The 21,533-nt window shown below is 42.5% G+C and overlaps 1 protein-coding gene across 1 annotated transcript in view; it reads left to right on the top strand.

Annotated features, from left to right (window-relative positions):
- LOC144498648 (structural maintenance of chromosomes protein 1B-like) overlaps window positions 1-21,533 on the top strand; it is a 139,057-nt gene that overhangs the window by 20,103 nt on the left and 97,421 nt on the right. The window contains exons 6-8 of the mRNA XM_078220093.1: window positions 4,370-4,628; window positions 16,654-16,794; window positions 20,528-20,610. Of these exons, the coding sequence (XP_078076219.1) occupies window positions 4,370-4,628; window positions 16,654-16,794; window positions 20,528-20,610 (483 nt within the window). The remainder of the gene's footprint in view (window positions 1-4,369; window positions 4,629-16,653; window positions 16,795-20,527; window positions 20,611-21,533) is intronic.

Below are 21,533 nucleotides of genomic sequence, written 5' to 3'. Positions count from 1 at the left end.
GGATAGATATTTTTCCAAAGTGAGAACAAGAGCATCAAGTGATGCTGAGGACGATGTCCCATGATCATATTATAAAGTACTTGTGTTCTATGTTATGAATCAAGCACTGCTCGGAGTTGGTTTTTTTTGTTTTTGAATGTATTTCTTATCAATAAAAAATTCGGTGTGGTGCGAGCAAATTTTTATTCCAAAAGTGCGGCCCAGTGAAAAAAGCTTTGGAACCACTGAAATAGGGAGTCATGAGTGCTAATGGATGCATTGGTCACATTTTTAAGAAGCAAAAAATTATGCTTAGCTGCTCAGCCAGTGACATAGAGTTAGCATCACGAATACTGAGGGGTTGCATTTGTAGGCAGTGAGTGGTGGGGGCCATCGAGTGATGTGAGGCTGATTTCTAATGGCAGAGGTTGATAGAGGAAACCCTGATGAACAAACAAATCCCAGATAAGATGAGAGAAGGCTACTTTGGCATTAGTGAAAATAGAAAGGAGGATCTTCGGAAGATGCTTTCTCCTAATTGAGAGGAGGCCAGAGAAGCACTATAAGGGGAAGAAGGTGCTACTTGTCAAGGTGCGTACTGTCCATTTGCTACTTGCAAATGACGGAGTACCAGTCGGAGACTGCGCTGATGCAGGCAGATTGGACATTTGTGCTCTGGTCCAGAATGACCTGATTTCTCAGGGTCCCCACACCATTCCCCTACCTGCAACAGTCATTATAGAATGCCTACAGTGCAAAAGGAGGCAATTTGGCCCAACAAACCTGTACTGACTTTCTGACAGCTTATGTCACCTGAGCCCTCTCCCCACCCTATCCCTGTAACCCTACACATTTACCATGGCTAATCTATCTAACCCACGCATCTTGGGACACGAAGGGGCAATTTAACATGGCCAATCCACCTAACCTGCACATCTTTGTACTGTGGGAGGGAATCAGAGCACCCAGAGGAAACCCACACAGACATGTGGAGGACGTGCAAAATCAATGCAGTCACCCAAACCCTGAATTGAACCTGGCTCCCTGACACCTATTGAGTGGAACAGTGATTAACCCTGCTGCCTCACAGCGCCAGGGACCCGGTTAGATTCCCGGCTTGGGTCAATGTGTATTTGGAGTTTGCACATTCTCCCCGTGTCTGCGTGGGTTTCCTCTGAGTGCTCCGGTTTCCTCCCACAGTCTAAAGATGTGCTGGTTAGGTGGATTGGCTGTGCTAAATTCTTCCTCTGTGCACCCGAACAGGCACAGGAACGTGGTGACTAGGGCTTTTCACAGTACTTCATTGCAGTGATAATGTAAGCCTACTTGTGACTAATAAATAAACTTTTATTTAAGTTCAATGTTGCCTTAAATATTTTTACATGTGGGTTCTAAGGATCAACTGGAGACCTGAGTGGCATCTTGCAGTCAGCAGCTCATGCCATTTGGCAAGTCATGGATGCACTATTCTGGACAGTGGAGGAATGTGTTGATTTGAAAACAAATGGGCTAGTATAGTCACAGAGGCCTTTGGAGTTTGCCACTATCACAGGATTCTCTCATGTCCATGGGATACCTGTTTATCTATCAAAGCAGCAGCAGACCAACCAACCAGATTCCTGAACAGAAAAGATTTTGACCCACTGATTGTTCAATTGGCCTGTGACCACAGGAAGCACATCTTATACGGTCTGCAATTTTGAGAATTACAGATGTCACAACTTCGCAAGCCAACTTGGGTGGCTGCTGGGGATAAGAGTTATCCCCTTGGGAAGTAGCGACAACCAAAACCATCTGCTAACAAACTTGAATCGATGAAACCATGGACATCTTGAAGATGCACTTCTGTTGCCTTGACCACTCAAGTTGTGCACTCCAGTGTGAGCCAACCAAGGTGTCTCGTATTTTGTTCATCTGCTGTGCATTTCACAACATATACAAAAAGGATTGGCGATGGATGAAATGGAAGACCTAGAACATCACTATACCTTGGAGGAGGATTAGGAGGAGTAGGGAGAGGACAGTGGAGGGGATGCTCCAGAAGGAACCAGTGCCCAGAGCATTAGAGGAAGATTGCTAAAGCCATGCTCAAGGCAATTGGCAGGCTGGCATGGTTGCAAGAGCAAGAGCCACGCTAATTCAGTAGTGTTTCACTTGAGCATCTCTCAGCTCTTATAACAGATGACTCTAACTCACCATCAAAGAGAGAAATAATCCAACAAGCACAAAATCCGAATACCATTTCCAGCCAAAAACACAACGGGGTTTCCACCACCAACAAGGCCATCATGATACAACAGCAAACCTGCCTCCCCACAATTCCTCCAGAGGCTGGTGCACTTGCACCCTTGTATCTCTGAGCCATCAGTGACTCTGAGCATTCACTGCTACTGAGAGGCCCACTCTTTATGCCCTTCTCAGCACAATGTTTCTGGATCCAGAGTAGTGGTGTATATGCCCTGTTGGAAGGAATGGAGAACTGATACCATGGAATCTGGTGATGACTGGACTGGAACATTCTTCTTCTCCAGAGCTGTTCCTATGGAAAACACAAGGAAGTGGTGATGGGGACTTGGCCCACTCAGGTGCCGCAGCACATCAATCCCATTGATAAGAGTGGGAGTTTAGTCACAGCCTGCATTGAGCAGGAGTGACTTCCATGCCTTTCACCTGAAGACAAGACTGTCAAAATGTCTGTTATTCACAACCTGATGCAACGGTACCCTCACAACTTCCTACTTTGTCTTCTTGATCGGGGTCTGAATGTGGAGTTTAGTGCACCACCACATATCTGAGACATTTCCCTGGTATAACGGGCTCTCTCCTACTGAATAAGGGGAGGAAGATTTATGAGTAAATGAGCCTTCCCTCACCCCTTCCAGAATGATATTCTTATAGGTTGTGCTCCCCAGTGATGTCCCCTGCTTTATTGTGCCCATACGTTAGGGTTGTTGATGCTTTAGTCATGAAGTTGGTCTCTTGATCTGACAAATTTAAGGAAAACTATCGACATTCGGTCTGCTCAGCTCAAGTGCGTGCATGTGTGTTCATAGTTAAAGATTTGTCATTTAGGTTTCATATGCCACTCACCTTTCAAAGACTTTATCAAGTCATTGAATCTCTTTCTTCACTGGACTTGCATTCTTCTGGTCACTCCAATTTTTAGGCCCGCATGTTATTCTCCCAGATCTGCACCAGGTGCAGCGAGGTCAGAGAATCGCTCCCCCAATGTATTGAACACTGCTACTACCAAATGAATAGTAAAATGAATTGCCCACCTGTTTTAGACAAGCCTGTCATACGTCACTGCCAACCCCTGAATACTGTACGATGTACAGTGGAACTCATTATTTCCACTCCTACCACCAGATTTATAATGCTAAAATGGGCTGCGAATGGCAGAAAATGTAGGACTGCATCTCTTATCTGACCAGATGTTAATTTATATTTTTTGTATTTCAGCTTTTCACTCCATTACTCTGACTATTTCACGATTTGACATTCTCATTTGAGGCTTATATTTTTGTTTTCCCATCCTGTGATGATTAAAATCCATTGTTTATAAATAGCATGTGACAATCCTGATTTTTAACTTTGCAGTTGTGGAATAGACTTAGGACAGCCATTGGGTCAAGAGATTTATTAGGCTGCTTCTGCATAGATCCAGTCATTCTGTTGAACACAGCCAGTAGCTGTTGCTGATGGATGGCAATGGAATTTCAGATATGAGGGGCCCTTCATAAGAGATCTCAAAGGAACTTCTCCTATCACTCAGGAGAAGGGTTTAATGGTTAAGGTTAGGGGAGGGATAGATGGGGCATAGGAAACCTAAGGTTTATGGAGCCCAGAAATGCAGTTCCACAAAGAAAGTATTTTTTAAAGAAAAATGAATTTCCTTTTTTGGGTCTCTTCTGCAACAACTGCTCTTTGCCAACAGATTGGCCAAAAGGGCAAGTCACATTGCTTTCTCCTTGCAGAGCTCTGGTTAAATTGTAGTTGGACCTTGATGATGCCCTTGGGTTTGATCTCCATATTCGAAGAAGGATTCTGGTGCGTTTTGGTGTTTGTCCCACCTATTCAGAAAAGCAAGACTGCGATCCTCAGGAGGCAGCAGGATCAGTCTGAGTAAGCCACATGCATCAATTTTCATTAGTGAGGGAAATTGGCCCTAATGTCATACATTGCATTATATGAAAATTTTTCAATGAGAATTCATAATTTTTGGAATCTTCTATGTCTGGCTAAAGTTTAATTTGCTGTGTGGATTCCACTTTATCAAGATCAGTTAGGTTTGTTTTCAAGCCTCCCATTACATATGGCCAATTAAAATTGGTCTTATTTTGGCCATGGAATTAATGAATTTTATTTAATTTTATTATCACATTACCAGAGTTCATGACTCTAACCTGAATGAGAAGCGACCCAGCTACATCAAAGTCAAGGAGAACACAAGGCACCATATGAAGAAGGTGGAGGCAGCTAGGAAATTTCTTAAGAGCAGTGAGAAACAATACAACATTCACCAGCAGGCGGTGAAGGAACTGGAGTTAGATCTTGAAGATGTGAATAAAGTGTGGAAAGACCTTGAGGAAAAGGCACTAGCAGAACTCAGCAGCAGAGGTCATAGCATGGAACTCGAGGAGGGCCAGGTAAGTAAAAATTGTCACTTGTCTAACACTTTCTATTCTTACTTACATTTTATGTTATCTGTACCATTATTTTAACTTCTGCCATGAGACAGAATGACTCTGGCATTTTAGAGACTTACAGTACTGGTAGTTTTGTCGGGGTTACCTCCCTGTTGACTCTGGCAAACTATCTGATAAGGGAGGCAGGAGCAGTTCCAACAGAAATGCATCTTGGGCACCTATATGCTCCAACATGTTGGAAAATCTAGTGACTACTGCAGTATCCTAGGGCAACAAAAACAGAAAACGCTGGAAAATCTCAGCAGGCCTGTCAGCATCTGTGGGGAGAGAATAGAGCCAATGTTTTGAGTCTAGATGACCCTTTGTCAGAACTCTACTCTCTCCCCACAGATGCTGTCAGACCTGCTGAGATTTTCCAGCATTTTCTGTTTAAGTTTCAGATTCCAGCATCCTCAGTATTTTGCTGTATCCTAGGGGGTTGCCTGAAATAAACATAGATACATATTTATAGCACTCTGTGAAAGGATTGTACTTAACACAAAAAGTATTTTCCAGATGTTCAGGTCACAATCCTTTCCTGGATCCCCAGGTACTGTACACAAGTTGTATTTAGCAGACACACCAACCCTGTAGCTGCAACATAAGAGTTTGGAAGTGGAAACTCCGAAGATTGGAGGTTTCTAGCTTTGATGTTGCTGACTTTGTGAGGGGAAATGGATTCTACAAATCAGAAGTATGATGGAATACTCTCTACTTACCTCAAACAGTACAACTCCAACAACACTCAAGAAGCTAGGTATCATCTACGACAAAGCAGTTCGCTTGATCAGCACTTCATCCACCCCTTAATTATTTGCTCTCTCAACTACTGTCGCACAGTAGTACAAATGCGTAGCGTCTATAAGATGCACTGCAGCAACTCGCCAATCCTCCTTCAACAACATCATCCAAAGTTGTGTTCCCTACGCCATAGAAGGCCAAGAACAGCAGGCACATGGGAACACCACTTTCAGGTTCCTGTTCAAATCACATGGCATTCTGCCTCAAAACTATTTCACCATTCCTCCACTTCTATGGGTCAAAAACCTGGAACTTCAAAGAACAGTACAGCACAGGAACTGGTCCTTTGAACCACCAAGCCTGCGCCGATCATGTTGTCCTATCTGGATCAACCCCCTGTACTCCTCTATTCCCCACCTGTTTGTGTGTCTATCCAGATAAGTCTTAAGTGTCGCTAACATGTCTGCCTCAACTACCTCACTTGGCTCCTACCACCCTCTGTGTAAAAAAAAACTTCCTTCGCACATCTCTACTGAACCTTTCCCCCTTTACCTTGAACTTGTGACCCTGTAATTGTCATTTCTGCCCTGGAAGAAAGTTTCCAACTGTTCACCTTATCTATGCCCCTCATACATTTATAAACTTTTATCAGGTCGCCCCCCAACCTCCGTTTTTCCAGGGAGAATAATCCCAGTTTATTCAATCTCTCCTCATAGCTAATACCCTCCATACCAGGCAACACCCTAGTAAACCTTTTCTGTACTCCCACCAGAGCCTCCACATCCTTCTAGTAATGTGGCAATCACAATTGGCCAGAAATGTGGCCTAACCAATGTTTTATATAACTGTAACAATTTACCAACTTTTATACTCAATGCCGCGGCCAATGGAGGCAAGTATGGCAAATGCTTTCTTCACCACCTTTTCCACCTGTGCTACCACTTTTAAAGATCTGTGGACCTGTACTCTCAGATCTCTCTGTGTGTCTATGCTCCTGATGGTTCTGCCATTTATCTTATAGCTCCTACCTGAATTGGATCTACCAAAATGCATCATGGAGCAATACGTTATGGAACCAACCAGGGAGCAGGCTATTTTAGATTTAGTATTATGTAATGAAGGAAGGTTGATAGATAGTCTTGTTGAATAGTTTCAAGAAGGAGATAGATATATTTCTAATAAAAAGGGATAAGGCGATATGGGAAACAGGTGGGGAGGTGGATTTTATACCAGGAAGAGATCAGCCAAACTCATCTTCCAGATCAACTTTGCCAATATTGATTGGTCCAGTCTAACTGAAAATTCAAGACCTCCACAATTATTATATTGCCTGTGTTTACACTCTAATTATATCTTGATTAATGTTCTGTCCAATGGCATAACTAGTTTTTAGGGATCCAGAAACCACTCCAACCAGCATTTTCTGACCCTTATTCCTAATTTTCACTCGTACTGATTTTATTTCCCAATCTTCTGAACCAAGTTCTGTCCTCACCTTATATTATTCCAGTACGGTTATTGGATAGGCACATGGAGCACACCAGAATGATAGGGAGTGGGATAGCTTGATCTTGGTTTCGGACAAAGCTCGGCACAACATCGAGGGCCGAAGGGCCTGTACTGTGCTGTACTGTTCTATGTACAGTGCAGCAGGCAGTAAAAAAGGCAAATGGTATGCTGGCCTTCATAATGAGAGGATTTAAGTACAGGAGCAGGGATTTCTTGATGCAGTTATACAGGGCCTTGGTGAGGCTATGCCTGGATTATTGCATGCAGTTTTGGTCTCCTTATCTGATGAGGTTTACCAGACTGATTCCTGGGATGGCAGGACTGATGTTTGAGGAGAGATTGAGTCGGTTAGGATTGTAATCGTTGGAGTTCAGAAGAGTGAGGGGGAATCTCATTGAAACCTATAAAATTCTAACAGGAGCAGACAGGGTAGATGCAAGAAGGATGTTTCTGACTGTGAGGGAGTCCAGAACAGGGGCCACAGTCTGAGGATACAAGGTAGACTGTTTAGTCTGAGACAGAGATGAGGAGAAATTTCTTCACCAAAAGAGTGGTCAGCCTGTGGAATTTGCTACTACAGTAAAGTATTTTTCTGGTTGGCGATCAGTGACTAGTGGTGTGCCTCAGGGATCAGTGTTGGGACTGCAATTGTCTACGATTTACATAGATGATTTGGAGTTGGGGACCAAGTGTAGTGTGTCAAAATTCGCAGATGACACTAAGATGAGTGGCAGAGTAAAGTGTGCAGAGGATGCTGAAAGTCTGCAAAGGGATATAGATAGTCTAAGTGAGTGGGCGAGGGTCTGGCAGATGGAGTACAATGTTAGTAAATGTGAGGTCATCCATTTTGGTAGGAATAACAGCAAAATGGACTATTATTTAAATGGTAAAAATTGCAGCATGTTGCTGTGCAGAGGGACCTGGGTGTCCTTGTGCAGGAATCTCAAGGAGTTGGTTTGCAGGTGCAGCAGGTAATTAAGAAGGCAAATGGAATTTTGTCCTTCATTGCTAGCGGGATGGTGTTTAAAAACAGTGAGGTTATGTTCCAGCTGTATAAGATGCTGGTGAGGCAACACCTGGAGTACTGTGTACAGTTTTGGTCTCCTTACTTGAGAAAGGATATACTGGCACTGGAGGGGGTGCAGAGGAGATTCACTAGGATGATTCCGGAGTTGAGAACGTTGGCTTATGAGGAGAGACTGAGTAGACTGGGACTATACTCATTGGAATTCAGAAGAATGAGGGAGATCTTATAGAAACATATAAGATTATGAAGGAATAGATAAGATAGAAGCAGGGAAGTTGTTTCCACTGGCAGGTGAAACTAGAACTAGGGGGCGTGGCCTCAAAATAAGGGGAAGCAGATTTAAGACTGACTTGAGGAGGAACTTCTTCACACAAAGGGATGTGAGTCTGTGGAATTCCCTGTCCAGTGAAGCAGTTGAGGCTACCTCATCGAATGTTTTTAAGGCAAGGATAGATAAATTTTTGAACAGTAAAGGAATTAAGGGTTATGGTGAGCAAGCGGATAAGTGGAGCTGAGTCCATGAAAAGATCAGCCATGATCTTATTGAATGGCGGAGCAGGCTTGAGGGGCTAGATGGCCTACTCCTGCTCCTAGTTCTTATTGAGTAGTTGAGGCCAAAGCATTTTATGTTTTCAAGAAGCAGTTAAATATAGCATGTGAGGCTTAGGGGATCAAATGATGTGTTGGGAAGGCAGGATCAGGCTATTGAGTTAGATGATCAGCAATGATAATGAATGGAGGAGCAGGCTCAAAGGGCTGAATGGCCTCCTCCTGCTCTTATTTTCTATGTTTATTATTGGTGCCACACCTCCTTTTCCAATCTGACTTTCTTTTCAAAATATGATGTCCCCTGGAATATTTATTCCCAACTTTTTTCACCTTGTAACAATGTCACTGTAATGGGGATTAGATCTATGCCACCAGTTCATCTATCTTGTTGGAAGTGCTTCATCTATTTATATAAAGAAGTTACTTTTATCTTTCCACTGTTATTTGCAAGGATCTGATTAATAAATACTGTTAATCGCTGCCTGTTCAGTTCCACTCTGCTGACCTATTTGCTGTGCTGTTCTATTGCCTCACTTTTTCTTTCTAGATTTCTAAATCTCATAGAATCATAGAATCCTACAGTGCAGAAGGAGGACATTCGGCCCATCGAGTCTGCACCGACCACAATTCCATGCATTTCCCCTAGCTAGTCTCCCTGACACTAAGGGGCAATTTAGCATGGCCAACCAACCTAACCTGCACATCTTTGGACTGTGGGAGGGAACTGGAGCACTTGGAGGAAACGCATGCCGACACGGGGAAAATGCGCAGGGTCCACACAGAAAGTGACCAAGCTAAGCAAAAGTGCTAACCACTGTGCTACCGTTCCTTTCTCCTGGACACTGCCACTATCTTTTAGTCTAAGCACAGCCCTAGTTATACGATTTGCCAGGACACAGCCCCAGGCTGGTTTAACTGGAGCACATCCCACTGGAAAGCTCCCACTTCTACCAGCACTGGTGCCTGTGTCCTATGAATAAAACCCTTTCTTTTCACACTATTCTTAGACTCACCTGTTTAATTCTCTAATCTGCTTTACTCTGTCAGTTAGCCTAAGGCTCAGGTAACAATCCAGAGTGCTGCATTTTAATTTGGAACCTAACTCCTTAAATTCTCTCAGTAAAATATTTTTCCTAGTTCAACCTATGTTGTTGGTTCCAATGTGGGCCATGACAACTAGTTTCACAGTGGGTGGGATTGGAGAATCCAGCAGGAGCCAAAAAATCGGAATCCCATTGGTATGAAACTAGTTTGCAATTCTCCCGATGGGTTAATGGTGAGTCGGATATCCTGCTGACTACTGACAAGGCTGGCATTTGCATTCATCGCCTTCTCATGAATGCTCATCAAATCTGCTGCTCGCCAGAATCACATGCCACTTCCCAATCTTGTCATGCCAGTGGCAGATCATGCCAGTCTGATTCATGTTTAAAAAATAGTGGTGTGTGGTGGTTGGACCTCACTTCGCTTATGACTTTGAGATGAGTGCTACATTCACTGTGCTAGCTTTTGTGATGCCAGTGGAATGTCACACTGCTGGAGGTGTAGGGTTGGTCTGCCCCTCCATAGTCCAGAAGGACAGCACTGTGCAATGGTGCTGAAGCAGGGCTGAACGTTCAGGCAGAGACCAGCATTTCGGCTTGGCTTGGGTGAAGGCTAACAGGCACGCGGTGGACAAAGAGGCAGGAAGGCATTGAAAGGGGTTGACGGGGAGGAGGATTGATGGAAGGCAGAAGGGCAGGAAGGTTTCCCAAGGGGCTAGAAGAGGAGGGGGAATAATGGCAGGCAGAGGGAGATGACAGGTGGGAAGCTGTAATCCGACAAGGGAAATTGAGACGCTGATAAATAGCAGGTGGATGTGATGCTACAAGTATGAATGGGAGGGAATACATGTAGACTCTGGATTAGAAAAGGGGTCGGGGAGGTTGTTAATATGGCACACGAGGATTGAGTCACACTGAGACTCATGAAAAAAAGGGGGTGTTGGATGGGAAATGAACCATTGTATTGTTCAGTCATGAGGGCAATGGTTGTCTGATTAAAAGTCAATGTCCTTATTTTGCAGCCAACAGGTCGAAGTCAGAGGGTTGAGACCCTCCTTGGGCTCACAGTCAGGGATGAGACTAAAGACAGTCTTGGGGTGCAACAGCCCATGCTGCAGGGCTACGTACCCACGTTATACTCCCATTCCAGGGAGGGGCAAGAGAACTACGCTCATATGGGTTAATGCACAGCTTGGTATTCAGATCCAGGTCCATTTGCTTATCTGGTTCTGTACTGGTCGCAAGTGGGATGCTAATGGTTATGGGAGGCATGTGCAACCTGCATATGGGGAAAACATAGTTTTGGGGAGGCTAGGGGAATCTCTTCTGTAGATGACCTCTCAATTGGGAGGGTCAAGGGCCACATGGGCATGAACAAGTCAACGTTGATGGGCTCAGGGGTCACATGATGTAAGCACGGAAGCAGCTGCATTTTTGAGAGCTCTGTGATCTTTAAAAAATTTTTTTATCCTGATGCACTACCTATAATTATTTGATCCTGATGTGTATAATCTGTACAATGTTCCTGGCTAAATTTTGGTGATGGGGTGCCAGGTTAAGTCACGAAAATCCTTGTTTGATTGAGGCGGTCAGAGACGGCCGGGTTGTGGCTAAATTCACAGTGGCAGTTTCGCTGGTGAGACGGCCTACACTTCAGCAATGCCATAGGCATTGAGATGATGGTTGCCATTGTGAGTTTAGTTGTGGATGACCGTTTCGGCTCCCCAGAATAGATTATTGGTGTTCAAAGTGATGAACTGCAAGGTATCCTTAAGAGAACAAAGGGCAGTTTCCTTGGTGGGGGCTCGTCTTCAGTCCTTGGAAATAGTGCTTTATGATATGTTGAATATCCTGGGCGATTCGGGGAGATGGGCCGGGGAAGGAGTATCTTTTTGCCCAATCTATCGAGGGGAACTGGGGAAGAATTTCTGGATGAATCTGATAATTGGCCGCCATGCTTTCACAGTCTCATTTGAAGGCTGGGTGTTTTGAGTTGGGTGGAGCACATTGTATCCGGTTGTTGAGGCCTGGGGTCAGTCAAAAACTCTAACTACTGGTCTTACGTTGTCTTGTCCTCGGTGTTTGTTGAGAAGGGCTAGAGACGGCCGGATGCGACGGATCTTCACTGCCCGTTGGGGCCTAGGTTTCGCTTTGCCAGGGTTTTGGGATGATGACATGGTGGAGATGCAAAGACTTCAGTGAAACTCTGGATGGATCCTGGATGTTGCTCAATGATCTGTCATGGCTTTGTCCTCTTCAAGCTCCATGGATGGTTATATTATCCTGAAATTCATCATTAATCCTGGACTTTGTTCCCTTGACATTATATTCCTGATTTTGTGATTTTGTTTTTATCCTGACAAGGGTGTATGATATATGAGCACAGAGACATTTGTTGCCTGTTATAGTGCAAAAAATATTTTTGTTTGATATTCCTCCACTGACGTGCTCCCAACTTTGGGATGAGGGAAGCCTTAATTTAATGTGCATTACTGTTTGCATTCAATCTTGGTTTTGATGTATCAGATTCTAATTCTTGGGTTTCAGTTTTTGAACCATTTGTATAAGTATTTGCTGGTATTTCTGTGTATATATATATATATAGGAATAATGATCACTCTGTACTGTACTAGATTTTGGGGATTTCTTGTGTCTTGTGGTAAAATAAAAAACCTTGAATAAAAACAGTCATTAAAAAAAACATTGATGGGCTCAGGGGGGAGGGTGGGAATGTTAACTACAAGAACATGGGATCCAGTATTTCTGGGGAGGCTGGAGAATAATAGGAGGGGGCTCTACCTTCAGCTTGAGGTTCCAGGTAAATATGTAGGAATTTGACAGTGAGAGAGGGAGGATCAAAACTGCTCTCAAAGTACTCGTGAAGAACCACTATCTTACATTCTCAAAGTAATGGTGCAATTACAGACCGAAAGTACAAGTGAAGCTGCACTGGAGGGATCTGAGGCCGTGTGGGAGGAATGTACTGCTGCAGTAAGGGACCCTTTCTTGGGGCACACTGAAACTTGTTGCCACAACATTTAAATGGAGGCCAGGCTAAGAGCAAGGAGGTGTTCCTCCTTGAGAAGTTAGCCGTTGGAATCCATGCTGTTTGCTGCACTTAACGCCACAGATACTGCATTTCAACATTAACACAAAGGAACGTGAAATTTGGGAATGTGGGGAAGTGCTAAGTAAGCACAGGTGCTGCTTTTATGGTATCCCATCAATGAAAGCATTCTGTGTAATTTCCAGAATTGACACTCGTAACAGCCTAAAGGGCATCCAGCCATCAATCATAAGCAACTTATTGTTAATGACTATGGAAAATCTAAGATTGGAGCACTGAACTAGGTCAGGTCGTAAATGCCATTCAAACCTCTCCAATCTCTGGAGTTTGGATGTTACATCTCAGATAGGCCCAGAACAAGAAGGCAGCTCACTAGACCAAGGGTATACAAAAGAAGACTCAATTTGCAGATGAGTGCACATCTGCGCTAGTTCCAAGCTCCGATCGATCACATCTGCCACGTTCTTCAGGAGGCTACAATACTCTTTGGAGTCAAAGGCTAGCCCCTGCCAATGGCCTTGAATGTGATTGCTGTGCTCAATTTCTTTGCCTGTGGATTGTTCCAGTGATTCACAGGGACCTAGAATCCCTACAGTATAGAAGGCCATTCGGCCCATCAAGCCAGCACTGATGACAAATCCACTCTATCCCCGTAACCCACATCTTTACCCTGCTAATTCCCCCAAAACTAGGGTCAATTTAGTATTGCTAATAAACCTGACCTGCACACCTTTGGACTGTGGGAGGAAACCGGAGAAAACCCACATAGACACGGGGAGAATGTGCAAACTCCACACAGACAGTGACCCAAGCTGGGAATTGAACCCGGGTACCTGGCACTGTGAGGCAGCAGTGCCTCCATGCCTGTGCAGCATTCCACAGTCTGCTACAGATAGATGCATTAAAGAGGTCACAGACACCCTCTGCAGCAAGGCACATCACTGTGTGTAAGGTTTGCACTCGAGGAAGATAGCCAGGCTGCGAGATTCAATGGCTTTTTAGCTATCTCAGGCTTCCCAAGTGTGCAGGGTGTAATAGATTGCAGCCACGTGGCTTTAAGGGCTCCATGGCAGCGGCCCCTAATATTTATCAACCATAAAGGCTATCATTTTGTCAATGGAAGCACATAATGCACATTTGTGATAAGTACCCTGGGAGTTGACTCATACATCCTGAATCCCTCTCAAGCGCCCTAGATATTCAAAGGGCCTGAATGTCTACATGGACGGCTGCTTGGGGATAAGGGGTGCCCGCTGAAACCCCGGCTCATGACACTTGTGCGTCAATCTCAGAATGCTTCAGAGGAGAGTTACAACATAGCTCACAGCTTCACTTGGTTCCTATTCGAGCAGACCATTGGTGTTCTGAAAATGCATTTCCACTGTTTGGACTGTGCCAGTGGGGTATTTCATACACCCCAGATAGGGGTGCACCCTTCACAACGTGGTGCTGCAAAGGGGTGATCCTTTGCCACAGAGGGTGAAATGGAAGAGGGTGAGAGCTCATCGGAGAATGAAGACCAGGAACCTGAAGATGCTGATGAGGGTAAGCTTCCACAGGACAATGCCATTGAGGAACGATGATGTGGAAGGTGTGCTCATTCCATTTTAATGGTTACCAGATTCCAGGAGGAGTAAAGTGAAGGCTGTGGGAGATGGCCATAATTCTCCTGTCCCTTAATATCATTCATTTGCATTCAAAGGGATGCCCAACTAGTCACATGTGCAGCAAGTTCAGCATTCAGACCTAGGCCTTCCAGCCTCATGATTCACCAAACTATGGTCTTTAAGAGGGTCAGCAGTTCACCTGTATACGCATGACCTGGGAATGAAAGCCAAAACAACAGCAAGAATTCTGAGACTACTTACTTGATGCATGAGTTACCACATTAATGAGAAATTACAGGGGTCAGTGAGATGAGGGCGTGGTTGAGAATATTTATCACCTATCCAGACCTTGTTCTTTGGTACTGTCTCTGAAGAGACACAACTGTAGCTAATTTCCCCTCACACAGTGATGTGTCATTCAGTGAAAGGGTTACAAGCGCATAAACCATATGCTACCCATAAAAATTATAACGCAGCGCCATGACATCATCCACAGATACAGAAACTATCTTTAGTGAGGTTGATATTACATGAATGTGAATCTCACAAAGAGAGACTATTATTTTGGTTGATGGCTAAACCTTAAAAAAAGAATTCATATGCAGATAATCATACCTTTATTTCACCAAGTCATTCATAGAAACGTTAAATGTGTTATCAAAAGTACTTTCAGTATTGGCTAATTTTCCTAACTCTACCTCGATGCCGGGGTATAGACCCAACATCAGCAGCACAGCCGGAGGCAGCCTGTTGACTGCTATGTCCTGATGCCTGTGATGATCTTGATGCACGTCATTTAGTTGCCCGAGCCTGGAGAGCCCTGGCTTGATAAGGTCTCCTGCTCAGGGACACATGCACCCCCTCTGCCTGAGCAGCTAGAGCAGATGTGGTCACATGCAGAGGGGTTTCTGAGCAACTGGACACCGTTGGAATGTCCTAACTGGAGACTCATGGGTGAGGAACAAAGTGTTTGAGAAGGCAGAGAGTGAGGAGGTTGGGATGATATTCACATCAGAATGTAAGCTGACCACTTGTGCTACCTCCAACTATACCTTCTTGGTGTCTTAATCCTGTTACTAGGGAACAGTATGGGTTATACTTGCCACTTGTCAGCCCAAGCCTGGATATGTTCAGGTTTGCTTTTGGACATGGACTGCATCAGTATCTGAAGAGTCATGAATGGTGCTGAACATTGTGCAATCATCAGTGAATTTTCCCACTTCTGACCTTATGATAAAAAGGAGGTCATTGATGAAGCAGCTGCAGATGGTTGGGCCTATGACGCTACCCATGAGGAACTCCTGCAGTGATGTCCTGCAGCTGAGATGACCTGCAACAACCACAACCATCTTCCTTTGTGTTCGGTATAACTCCAACCCGTTAAGAGTTTTCCCCCGATTCCTATTAATTAGTCTTGCTTGGACTCCTTGATGCCACACTTGGTCAAATGTTGCCTCAATTTCAAGGGCAGTCACTCTCACCTCTATAATTCAGCTTTTTTGTCAATGTTTGAATCAAGGCTGTAATGAGGTCAGGAGCTGAGTGGCCCTGGTGAACCCAAATTGAGTGTCAACAGGTTATTGCTAAGCAACTGCCACTTGATAGCATTGTTGATCACCTCTTCCTTCACTTTACTGACAATTGAGAATATTGTTGATGACCTCTTCCTTCACTTTACTGACAATTGAGAATAGACTGATGGGGTGGTAATTGACTGGGTTGTCCTGCTTTTTGTATACAGGGCATACTTGGGCAATGTTCCACAATGCTGGGCAGATGCTAATGTTGTAGCTGTACTAGAATAGCTTGACTAGGGGTGTGGCAAGTTCTGGAGCACAATTTCTTCAGCTTGCTGTTGTCAGGACTCATAGCCTTTGCAGTAACCAGTGCCGTTACCTGTTTCTTGATATGGAGTGAATTGGATTGGCTGAAAACTGGCATTTATGATGCTGGGAACTCCGCAGGAGGCTGAGATGGATTATCCACTTGGCACTTCTGGCTGAAGATTATAGGAAGTGCTTCAGCCTTATAATTTGTACTGATGTGCTGAACACGCCTTCACAAATATGCTGCACTGCACTGACTTCTGGGTTTCCTGTGAAATCGGAGCTTCCAGGATGTCACAAACTTAAAATTCAACCTCGTGTTTCTTGATAAATGCATATACTTTTTGCTAGTGAATAGAAAATGTTATTTTCAGCCCAATGAACTAAGTCATAGCCATCAATCGTTTGTTGGGTTTTACTTGTACTGTCTTGTCTTGTAGCATGGTTGTATTTCATGTGAAAGAATCTTGTAAGCATATTGAATCCAGAATACTTTTTAGAATCTTTCTGAAAATGTTTAGTGGTAGCAAACAGATTACTCAGTAATTTATGATCATCTATTACTGTAAATATATTTTGTTTTACTTATTAAATTGGATTTTTTTTTGGCTTTACAGATTCAACAATATAAAGAATTGAAGGAATTAGTGAGAAAACAAGTGTCCTCAGTGGCTCATATGCTGGAGAAGCTGCGATGGGAACAAAAAACTGATTGGGATAAGCTGGAACTGGATAAAAGAAACTTTAAAGATTTGGAAGTAATCATAAAATTTTATGCATCATCTTATTTTGCCACTTGAATGCAGCAAGTGATCAATGCTGCAAACTAATCACGAAACAATAGTTCAGGCACATAATAGTATTAGTGCGAATTTGTCAAAAACTTTCTGTTATCTTTTAAAAACTTCTATGACTAAATCTTTAAGTCAGTTTATTATTTCTAAATTGTCTCAACTTCCTGCTTGTTTTAAGAAAGAATTACACCAACTCAAACTTACTGTTTAAACAAATCTTACCTTCTGTTGTAATTTTTGTAGTGATTTTGTGACTTCCACACTTAGCAATTCCTGTACCACTTTAATAATGGAAAAGCTCAATGGAAGATAGGCTCCAGCCATTGAATGGCTCTATATTATTTTTACCTTACAAATTGCATGAAATATTTGAAAAACTTAAATTTGTCAATTCAAAAATTGCTACTGACCTGAATCTTGGTCCTTCCCATGACTTGAAACTTGCCTGTAAACAACCCTACTTTCCGTATGCAAATGTAAACATAAGTTTAAGTTAAGCTTAAACTTATTTGAGTCACAAGTAGGCTTACGTTGCTGTGTTACTGAAGTTACTGTGCAAATTCCCTACTCGCTACGGTGCCTCTTTGGGTACACTGAGGGAGAATTTAGCATGGCCATTGCACCTAACCAGCATGTCCTTCGGACTGTGGGAGGAGACCAGAGCTCCCAGATGAGACTAATGTACAAGGAGAATGTGCAGACTCCACACAGGCAGTGACCCAAGCCGAGAATCGAACCTGGGTCCCTGGAGCTGTGAGGCAGCAGTGGTAACCACAGTGCCACCACGCCACCCGACTTGGTTTCATAAGTAAAAATTCCCTGCAAGTGGTGGGAGACGTAGCCAATTTTTTCGTTTTCTACCACAGGGAAACTCCAAAGCATTATCCAATTCAATTTGTCTGCTTTCCAAGTGTCCTTAATGTTGTAAATAATACAAAGTCAAGTATTTGTATGGAAATCAGTACAGTAAGTTTAATTACATATCTGTCTTTTTCTTTTTTGTCAGTTAATCCCTGAACTTGCTTCACAAAGATTGAATTACTAAATCTCTCAAAATGCCCAAAAGTCTTCCAGAATAGGGTACTGATCTCCCAGGTGTTGCTGCTCGCAAACTGGGAGATTTTCACAATTTAAACTTTCTGTCTCTGACTTTGTGATGTCACTGCTGAGAATGGAAACTGGCTAGTCTATAAGGAGCAATCTGGGTCAGAACTTGGGAAACGTATGAATCAAGGCGAGCTCACAAATCATTTGGGGTGGGGAGTCTTGGAAATTGGGGCCAAGCTCAGAAGAAAGGGATATTACAGAATGGGAATCAGGGAAAGAAAAGATTTGGGGACTATGGGAGATTGGAACTCGTGTGGGAGGTAGAGAGGGAAAGTGGGGAATGGATTGGATGTTGGGATCAATATTCTCTCAGAGGTGAGAACAATATCAACTTGGTATTTGAAAGTCTTATCAAAATAGGAGCGGCCAGTAAAGAGATGAGTAAAACCTGAGGACCATGCTGTGGATAAGTGGGATGTGGAGACTGAAGCACCCTACTGGAAAAAGCAAGGTAGAGGGAAGGTCCTTGTACTTTGGACTGTCAGACCATGTGATGCTTTAGTGTCTTGAGACAAATTAAACTCAATTAAAAGGGAATAGGGTAAATATTTAAGTTGAAAAAATAAATGGATCTGGGGAAATGGAGTTTCACAAGAGAGTGCCAGTATCATTTTGATCACTGGCCTCCTGTAATGTTACTTGTATCATACTATAAAAAATCTTTTTTCTTCTTTATTCATTGGATATGGGAATCACTGCCTGGGCCAGCATTTATTTATTGCCCATCCCTAAATGCCTTGTCTTATTAGGCCATTTCTAAGAGTCAACCATTGCAAGACCAGGCAAAGATAGCAGATTTCCTTCTCTAAAGGACATTATTGAACCATGAGGGTTTTGATTCTGAATCCAGGGAGTAGTTGAAGACCTTTGGTGCTGAGCTGCGTATAGGACGATGTGCCTTGTGAGAAATGCTCCAAAGACTGAGACCACTGTTTTTGTGCCATTTCTCTGTTTCAAACATGGCAGCCTGTTCTGGCCTGTGTTGAAATGACCAATCTGACTTTGGCTCAAACTTGTCACTTTCACTTAAAACTCAAGCTCATGTAAATATGAGAGAGATGGGTTTTATTAAAAGTAGCATCAATAGCGAGTTTTACTGGACATTTGTGCAGTGCAAGGAGATTTTGACTGTTGTTTCTGACTGACTATCCGTGGGTTTTACAATTACTAATATTTGGAGGTAGGATCTTGGGGCATTATACCTATTAATACTATTTATATATATATAGACTATCAGAAAATTATTGTTAGCTGAGGGGTATCCAGTATTACTGTTGCATATCTATGCAATTTCAGTTAGTTACTATTATATAATATTGGAATCAGAGTTCCTCCCAAATCTGTTTTCCTCCTTATGAATCACTCCCACTTCCCCAGTTCTGATCCCCTTCTGCTCATGATCTGTCAGTTGTTGAAAATTCTCACAAAATAAACACTAGCACAAAAGCATGAGGAAAGATACTACTACAATACAACCACAATAAGGTAAAAGCATTAACATTTGCAAAATGAAGTGACCTAATAACATATGGTCAGATGTCATGAGTAAACCTATAGGATTTCCTCCAATAAAAGTTGACAAATATACCTGAAGATTGCACCTAGTCTTGACTCCCATGCGCAACACCAAAATTTAAAGTTATCAGTAATGGAGGGGAATGAAAAGGTGAACAGAATTTTTTTATGTTGATTGTGGGGAGCATGGAATTTTTTGCCAAAGAGAAAGGTTGAGGCAAAGACTTTTATGAAAAAATGGATAAATGCCTGAAGCAAAGAAAAATACGCAGCTTTGGCAAGGTAGAACTATTGCTCTAACAAATAGCTAACACAGGCATGTTCAGCCAAATAGCCTCCTCTCCTGTAAAGTTACTTGGGGCTCTTCATTAAAGAATCAAACATGATTCAGTGGTGGTACTCTTATCAGAAGATTATGGATTCAAGCCCAGCTCAGACTTGAGCACACTTCAGTGCAGAATTGAAGGAGTAGTGTATTGTCAAAGGTGCAGTAATTCAGTCCAGGCCTCATATTTTTCAGGTGAGTATAAAATTACTAATGACTCTATTCAGGGAAGATCTGGAAAACAGTACCAGTGCTCTGGATAACCAGTACCTGGAACAGATATCCAAAAATATATTTCATTGTTGCCTGTGGGACCTTGCTGTGTGCAATTTAGTTATCATGTTTCTTATATTACAACAATAATACTTCATTGGCTGTAAAGCAAAGTTGAATTTGCAAACAACACTGTAAAAATGAAAGTTCTTTCTTAATAATGCATTCATTTATAAGTACAAAACTAATCAGAATCATAATTTATAGTTTTCACAGAAAATAAACGGTTGCGAATTCAGTCTTCAAAACACACAAGATTATTACACAATTGTGTCAGCCCTGTTAGAGACTAGTGCTGGAGAGACCTAAGATTTTAATCTGAAAATTAAAATGTAGAATTGAGAAATATGATAAAATTCAGAACCAGTCTCTGAAACTTAATTTATTTTCTATCATTAATTTCATTTTACCTAACCATTTTCAGCAAAATAAATGCAGTATCAACAATGAAAATATTAATGCATAGTCACTTTTCAGATTCGAATTAAGCACACAGAAATGGAAATAGAAGACTGTATGAAAAGAATAGAAAAGCTGGAAGAATATATTAATACCTGCAAGTAAGTCTTCAGCCAGAAGGAACACAACTCTTATTTTTCTTGAGCAGTTGGTCTTTTACAAAAGATTTTCGTTTATCAAGTTAGCTCAAAGACTTATGTAAATTATAAAACAGATTGAGTTATGTTTGCCTGAATCTCCCAAGACGCGAAAATCATCATAAGATTGCCACTCCAACATGTTAGGTTGGTGGTGGAAGGTAGGTATGTGGCAGGTGGCTGGGGTGGCAGTGGGTTATGTGGCAGGTAGGTGAGGTGGAAGTTGGGTCAGGGGTATCAGTTTTGTAGTTAACCTAGAATTACACCAGGTTTTATCTGTCTTAACATTTCATAGGTAGCTATTTATGTAAATACATTGGAACTGTCCCAAGTCTCCACCTCAAGAGTCAGAGACATTAGTGTAGGATTCCAGGTTGCAGGCGAATTGCCCATCGGTAGTTGAAACTTTCATGGCAATTCCCATATTGATGAGTGTGGCAGGACTTCCATGGTGTTCCAGTGAGCCTGTCATTCATTTATTCAGTGTCTGATAATCCGGAGACTTGAAGATATCTCAGCATCATTTTACTTCAGTAAAAAATGTAGGTATCCAATCAATTAAATTAAGTAACATAAAGGCATAATAGCAGTTTGATTACAAGGAAACCCTGAATTATCAAATAATTTGAATGAAAAGGAATGGATTGTGTATGAAAGCAATACAGCTTAAATAATACTTCCAAATGCATCTCATAACATAATCTAAGTGAGAGGTAAAAATAATTTATGTTGACCTCCATACCAGATTGAACCTTTACTGCCTGTAGAGAAGTATAAATCAAATTAATGGTGCAAATAAAGTACAAGTCTTCATGAAGCTTGATTACTTACTTTCATCAATTTTGGCCCTGCAGTATTATTTTGTAATTATTTGTTCCTCATTTTAA

This window comes from Mustelus asterias, chromosome 9 (assembly GCF_964213995.1).
Source record: "Mustelus asterias chromosome 9, sMusAst1.hap1.1, whole genome shotgun sequence".
Lineage (NCBI taxonomy): Eukaryota > Metazoa > Chordata > Chondrichthyes > Carcharhiniformes > Triakidae > Mustelus > Mustelus asterias.
The sequence above is the reverse complement of the archived record's forward strand: the minus strand, read 5'-3'. Positions and strand labels throughout refer to the sequence as shown.